General features: G+C 43.3%; 1 protein-coding gene across 3 annotated transcripts; it reads right to left on the reverse strand.

Moving 5' to 3' along the window:
• Positions 1 to 1,742: 1,742 nt before the first annotated feature.
• On the reverse strand, positions 1,743 to 7,131 carry ndnl2 (necdin-like 2). Of its 3 annotated transcripts, none has more exons than XM_041945100.1 (11): positions 7,072 to 7,131; positions 6,711 to 6,774; positions 5,732 to 5,824; positions 5,573 to 5,636; positions 4,986 to 5,065; positions 4,806 to 4,900; positions 4,620 to 4,696; positions 4,435 to 4,477; positions 4,260 to 4,322; positions 2,605 to 2,719; positions 1,743 to 2,512 (listed from the first exon to the last, which is right to left on the reverse strand). In XM_041945100.1, the coding sequence occupies exons 2-11, from the start codon at positions 6,759 to 6,761 to the stop codon at positions 2,399 to 2,401; spliced, it is 795 nt and encodes a 264-aa protein (XP_041801034.1). In that variant the 5' UTR covers positions 6,762 to 6,774; positions 7,072 to 7,131; the 3' UTR covers positions 1,743 to 2,398. The 3 variants fall into 3 exon arrangements, with proteins under 3 accessions (XP_041801034.1, XP_041801032.1, XP_041801033.1); XM_041945098.1 differs by having other exon boundaries at positions 4,620 to 4,699; XM_041945099.1 differs by having other exon boundaries at positions 4,620 to 4,699; positions 6,711 to 6,770; positions 7,072 to 7,121.
• Positions 7,132 to 7,434: the final 303 nt, after the last annotated feature.

The raw sequence follows: 7,434 nt of genomic DNA on the forward strand, positions 1-7,434 counted from the left end.
GACATTTTTAGAAATACACTTTCAGTAAGAAGATCAATACCACACTCATTTGTACAGTGAAAATGAAGCTACAGCAAGGAGATGGTTAGCTTAGCTTAGCATAAAGACTGGAAGTAGGGTGAAAACATTCACCCCTTGTGCCGTGAACGGGGAAATTAACTGTTTGTTTGTATCAGGCTGTAAACATGTTTACTTCTGCAGTTGGACATTTTAATATGGGGGTCTATGGGAATTGGCTCACTTTTAGAGCCAGCCTCAAGTGGCCATTTGAGGAACTGCAGTTTTTGTCTATCTGTGTGGGCTGCTGTTTGACTCTTCCTCAAAATCAGTCAGTTTCTTAGTGTTTTAAATGGTGCATTGGTTCCTCTTATGCTCACTAACCTGCAGTCTTCTTCTACACTTTGTTGACGCATTAGTGTTTTTTCTTGCCACCAACCGTTTTTCAGGAGAATAGAGTGAAAGCAGCAAGATGTGCATCCTGTTGTAAAGACATTGCTCTATAGCGCTACTTGTGGTCAAAAATCCAACGCGCACCTTCAATTAGCTTCATGTGGAGGAGGAATAGAAGGTACGATTTCCTCAGGAGACATGACAGTGTAAATACATCCAGTCTGACAGTCAGAAAACGTGGTTAAAATGTCAAGCCTTCCCTTTAAAACCTTAAAGCAGTCTCCACTTGTTGCTTAGCAACCTCGCCAGGATGACAAGACTCCAGGAAGAGATAGTCCAGCATGCAATCCTCCAAACACTTCAGCTTTTCTAAGGATTCAACAAGATATAACATGTTGCTAAATGAGCTTTCCGGTCTTTATGCTAAGCTAAGCTAAGCTAACCGTCTGCAGGCCCCAGATTCATGTTCACCGTGCATACATCAAAGTGGCATCGATCTTCTCATACAACATTAACAAGAATGCAAATCTCCTAAAGTGTGGGGCTGTCATTTTGTATCATGTCTCCACGTTCAGAGGTGCATCATACGAGTATCCAAAGTACACTTCCTGTCGTCAGCACGGTGTCGACTTCAGGTTGAACGCTGAATGAAACGACAACCCCACAGACCTGAGAGTAAAACTAGAGCAGACATTTGGCACGCTAACTGCCCGACACCACGATGTGCCTCCCTCAGGTCAGACAGACGTGGTCGCTTTGTGCACCCTCCATACAGACACACACTGCAGCAGGAGTGCGTGCTCTGTGCCATGTTTCTAACTGACATGGGTCATTTTTAATAAGAAAGGTGCAATGTGTCTGTTTTTTTAAATAGGAAAACGTTTTAAAGATGTCTGGCTGTTTGCCGTTTCATGTCGCTGTGTTGTGATGATGTTTACCTTGGTTTTAGGTCAAGATCTGGGGCCTCTATCACAAAGCAAGTTAGACAGAATGGCTGTCTTTGGGTCGCCTGGCTTCACTGAGCCGGCAGCTGGTTATCAAGCCACTCAGTAAACTCGGGTTTTAGACAAGTTGTTTTAAAGCCTACAAACAGGTTCAGTGCTTCTGCAGGACATGACCGTTTTTCCAGTGATCTGATTGGTCAGGAGGAAGTTTAAACTGCTTAACAGCAGATCGGCCCCGCAGCATCAGTTCGATCTGTCACGTTTAAAAGTGAACCGGCTTCATGATACCAGAAAACCAGAGTTCAGCCTGATCTGATCTGATCTCGCTTTGTGATTCAGGCCCCTGCTGTGTGCTCCTTCAAAGCATCAGTATTACATCCTGCAGTTACTTTTCGTCATCTTGGGGAGCAATAGAAAATTTTCTCAGGGGCTCTTTATTTCAAAAAAAGGGATGCCAGCACACATCAGTGTAAATAAACGCACGTGCTTCTTTCCACACAACGTGACGAGTGTCACCGTCAGAAAAATACAATCAAAATCGTGAGTCGTCCCTTTAAAACACTCGCCGTCAGTGGTCGCTGATCCACGGCATCACACTCGTGCTTCGTCTGCTCGGATCAGCTCAGGCTGTATCTCAGCTCACAGCTTCGTCACACTGCTCTCGTCTGTGTAAATGTGTCCTGAGCTCTGTGATCTGTAGCCACGGAGCCGTCGAGCTTCAGCAGGACCGTTCGTGTCTCACAGCGTTCAGCTGTCCAGCGATGCATCACTGACGTTGAATCTTTGTTAAAGACTTTATTTTCTGAACTTGAAAATAAAGGCTACCTTAAAGTTCAGGCAATAAAATAACAATGGATACCTGACTGACTGTGTGTGTTATTAAATGTCACAGGAAGGAGAATTTCTGAGACTACGCAGTAAAAAAACTATTTACATGTTTTGTAGTATGTGATATAAGCAGAATCTGAACTGAACGTTCACTTTAAACAGACTCAGTGGCTTGTTCATGTTTTACATTAGTCTGTCTTCACCATGAACACAAACACACTGTGGCACGGGGGCGGTTATCTCTGGCTGCTGGTGCTGGCCTGTGCTGAGCTGGAGCTGGTGCCGGTGCCGGTGCTGGAGTGAGCTTCTCTGTAGTGCTGGCTCCAGCTCTGAGGGTCCTGTCCGTAAAGCTGAAATCAAACAGCAAAGTTTCATTACAGACGAATGTTCAGTTTAATGACTCATCTCGAGTACGATGGCAGGCAGGTGCACTGTTACTCACTTGACCCATGAAGTCGAGGATTTTGGCTTTTGACACTTCGGCTTCAGCACGTTTACCCCACTGAACTGTGTGCTCCACTGGCTCTGTGTGAGGGATTCGCAGAAACTCCAGGTACCTGCACGCACACACACGCGCACACGCGCACACACACACACACACACAGCTCATCATGTGTAGCCTAATGTGAAACATGCTTTTGAAAAAACAACAAAAACCACTACTAAGCTCTGAGTCATTCTGATTGGTTCTGAAGGATGCAGGAATCTCAAAATCTGGACGAAACGCGAAAGACACCCCCAACGAGGAAGGAAGGAGGTGGGACGACACTATGATAATGTTTGGAGTCAGTGCTGGTCCAGCCACTCTGCTGTAGTGGTCTGCTTTGTGCCAGTCTCCTGCTGCTCTGTGGTGTGGTATAAACCAGAGTCTATGGTCTGACAGACACCGGCTCTGAACACACCAGGACACTTTCATTCGTGCAAGCCTCGAACTCATGACCACCTGAACGCAGACCTGCTCGATCAGACGACTGAGCTATCACCTGGCAGGAAGCTTCACGCTCAGAGCCAGATCACCTGGGTATTCACACCTTCAGAGGGTGGGGGAGGGGTGCACAATCAGTGTGTTAGTATTAACAGGTGGCCAGATCACAGCCAGCCCTCTACAGTAACCTGATTCCACAAGCAGCATGTAAATCTGGTTCTGTGGTCGGTTTATGTCGGGTATGAAAGGAGCATCCTGGAAAAGGCTCAGTGGTTCACAGCGAGGATGGAGTGAGGTTCAACACTTTGTCAACACATGATTGGATAAAGAGATTAATACCTGGACTCAGGAACACTTCAGGAAACAGTTTGATTGGAAAAGATTGACTCTGGTTTCACACAGAATCCAGACTGTTTTGGAATCAGGTTTAAGGCAGCTTCCTTTGTGTGTTTTGTTTGTTTACATGCAGAAACAGACTGACAGCACACTGAGGAAGACACACTGAGGATGACACACTGAGGAAGACACACTGAGGAAGACACACTGAGGAAGACACACTGAGGACGACACAGAGAGTCTCATGGTCAGCAGTGGGAAACAACCTCTTCAGACCTCTAGAAGCTAGTTTGTTAGTCACAGCTGTAAAATCAGATTAGAAATCTGGTTGCATACATGGTCAAGAAATCCATCTTCTCCAGGAGAAATCCAGCTGGGGGGGGGGCCAGGTTTCTCAAATCCCTGTGCCTGATTATATGACGTTCTCAGAATTCAGTTCCATTAAGCCAGCCTCCTTTTATTTTAGGAAACCTGGTCTCTCCTGCTGGATTCCTCCTGCAGAAAGCTAGCGTGTTAGCCACGTGCAAGACTTCAGACAGGGAAAGTGTCAGGGTGAAAACGGTCATATTCAACATAATACCAGACTACAATCACACACTAACACTGAGTCGTCTCTACAAGTCAAAGACATTTCCAATGTGGAATATCTGAAAAGTTGTTAAATTCAGATACACAAAACTGTGCTTTCACTACAGAGTCTGTCCTCACTGCAGCTCCGACTGACATATTCAACATGGAATTAAATTAAATATACATACAGTGACTGTAAATGTGTCACCGGGTTCCTTGTGAAGGCCATCTTCACGCTAACTGAACAGACAGCTGTCCGTTCTTACCTTTGCCGCACAAACTCATCTGTGACCAGCTTCTTCACATCACCGAAGTCTTTGTGTTTCTCTCTGGAGGCATTTTTCATCACCAGGATAAACAGAGAAGAAACAGGAGACAGCGTTCAAAGTCACGAATATGTGAAGTCACATGATGATCAGGTGTGTGGGAATGTTGCCTCACCCTGGGTCAACACGGAGCTTCTTCAGAGTATGCCAGATTAAGGCTGCAGCACAAAACACAACCAGACATTTGTTCACACGGTGGTCTTTGCACGCACAGTTCAAACACATTATTAACATAGTGAGTGGACTGATAAGAGTATGCAACGGATGCCTATTTGGAAAGAGAAATGAGGTCCCACTCACTTTCTCTGGCGTGGCCTCCTTTCATGTAAATTACACTGAGGATAACAAACAGCAGACCCATCTTTGGATTGCTGGGGCTGCTGCACACACAAGAAAAGAGTGATGGTTAAAACTGTTTTTATAAAAAGTGACACGATTCCTAAAAAATCCAACAACAGCATCATTTACTTTAACAGAGAAACTCACTTGATCGGCGAGGCTCCCTCAGCCGTCTCCAGATTATTGACCAGTATGTAAATGTGATTTTTGGGATCAATTACAACCAGTTTCAGGCCAAATACCTGGTTAAAAACAGCAAAATGGTTTAATGTGATGTTTTCTTAATATGAAAATATTTAGCAGATTCCAGTGTTGCACTGAACAAACCTGTTCAAAAGTACATGCGGCTCTCTTTATGATCTCAGGGTAGATGTTTCTGTACTCCTTCACCACATGTTTCACGAGGTCTAAACAGACAACGAAAAGACTTTATTTATCAGAGGATGGAAACACTCATTACACTATTCATTTTAGACTTGTATGTCTGGAGGCAAAGACATGTCCACGTCCACCAATGACCAACCTAGAGGTTTGGTGACAGAGGCTACGTAAAAAATTTAAGTAACATCCCACAATCTGACTGCTGCTATGACACATATTTCAAAGCAACCAATCAGAATAACAATACTAAATGATCCTGAACACACTGGAGCACAATGCTACCACTAAAAAACATGTTTATTGCTTCGGCAAACTTTCTACAATCAGCCTTCCATGTTGTCCTTTTTTCCCCCGACAACAACCGGCTTCACACTCCTCCACTTCCTTTCAGATTCATACATACGTCAAAGTTTTTAAATCCTATTTACATCATAGTGAAATGATTCACATCACATTAACTGCAACATCTGACTCAAGATGTAAACCACACAGTCTGACTGTTGTAACTGCACAGTGTATGAATGTGGCTGTACCTGCTCGCCGTACAGGAATCTTCTTTTGGTCTTTTACCAAGAAGTACTGCACCACCTCAGCTGTCTGCAGGACAGACGATAAATCATACAAATCATTAAGGAAAAGAAAATTCAGGCTTTTAATTAAAGTAACACTGTGGATTTCTGTGTGTCGGTTACCTTTTGGTCCACCTGCGCAGCTGTGAGCTTCTCCAGTCCTCTATGGACCTGTGACGTACTCGGCAGAGTGAACGTCGTGTCGTCATCGTCTTCCTGAGACACAAAAAAAAAAACACATGCATTAACTTCAGCATTAACTTCAATTAAAAACCATTTTCAAACTTTCTGAAAACCCTACTGTCATAATCACTACCAGAGTGACGCTCAGCATGCTGAAAGCAAAAAGACCACCTGGATTAACTGTCCACCCCATTTGAAAATATATGATGTTACTCATACGGCAGGTGTTAGCTGGACTTGTCTATGTAAACCGAATCAAAGCTACATATGAAAGCAGCTATGGAGAAACCTCTTCAGTGTTGCAGTATGTTAGATGAAGAGAACTGGCTCACTACATAATGAAAAATTAATCAGAAAAAGAAGCAGCGGTCTAAAGTTGCACCAGCTTTGCACGATGCATGTGCAAAGTTCACATTAGAAGACTGTTTTCACGTTCATCTGCTGAAGATCTGCTGAAGTCAATCATGGTCCAGTATGAAACTCAAGTGTGATGTGCAGAGTTGAAGCCTCCAGTGATCAGAACTGACTTTTCAGGCAACATCTTGTGTATATTAGATACATTTTAGGAATGACAAATGTTAAAATATTCATAGATTCTGGATTTTTCAATGTGGTAGAAGGAGTAGACATCATTTAGATGTGATTTAGATGTCATAAAAACATCTGGAGCAGATCTTTAAGCGATTAATTAAGAAGATGCTCACCAGAAAAATGCAAACAATCTTTTATGTAAAGCTTTATGCAGGTAGTTTTACAGTTGTTTCAAGAGTGTTGCATTAATATTGCAGAGCTTTCCACACCTCTACCATCAATCAGTACACAAGTTTGAATCTGAAAGGGTGCAGGACTGTCGGAGAGGCCGAACATACTCAAACAGACGCAGTCTGAGCCTTCGGCTGTAAGAGAAGAAGGCACTCACTCTGCTCTGCGTGGAGCTCCGGCTGTTGACCGGCTTCTTTCTCTGCGTCATGGCGACACTCTGCCTAGCAAACACAATAAAATCAATCCACTGGCAACTCAGAAACATTCATGTGGCTTTAAACAAACAAAATACATAAACTAAAACAGAATTTAAGAGGCCAAAGGACACGGAAGGAACGCGGTAAGCGTTAAAGCTAAAGTTACGTTAGCTCGGCAATCTGAGTTCGAACAGCTAACTAGCTAGCTGTTATAAAATAAAAGTCTAAAATCTCCAGTTCTCACTCATCGTCTGCAAATCGCAATCTGGAATAACGCCACCAGAGTGTTAATTAACGCGTTCTGAGAAGATTTTCACTCACTTTGCCTAAATGCAAACTCCTCCGTCGTTTCCAAACAGTCAATGTTTTGGCGCCAGTTGATGACGTAATATGGGCGGGACGATTTTTTTCTTTAACTTTATTGAAACGATTGACGATGTCGTGACAGTGAACGACAGTCTGCAGGAATACGTCGTCTATAAATAAACCAGTAAACAAAATAACATGAAAACAAAATAAACAAAGCTAATATAAAATATTCAGATTTAAAAAATCAAACCAGATTTTGATATAAGGAATACATCTACTGTGTGATCAGACAGAGAATCATTTCTGGGCTTCACTCTATATCACCCAAATTAAACATGGCTGTTCTTAAAAAGCACCCCAAATTTGACATGACAA

The sequence above is a fragment of the Chelmon rostratus genome, chromosome 10 (genome assembly GCF_017976325.1).
Source record: "Chelmon rostratus isolate fCheRos1 chromosome 10, fCheRos1.pri, whole genome shotgun sequence".
NCBI lineage: Eukaryota > Metazoa > Chordata > Actinopteri > Chaetodontiformes > Chaetodontidae > Chelmon > Chelmon rostratus.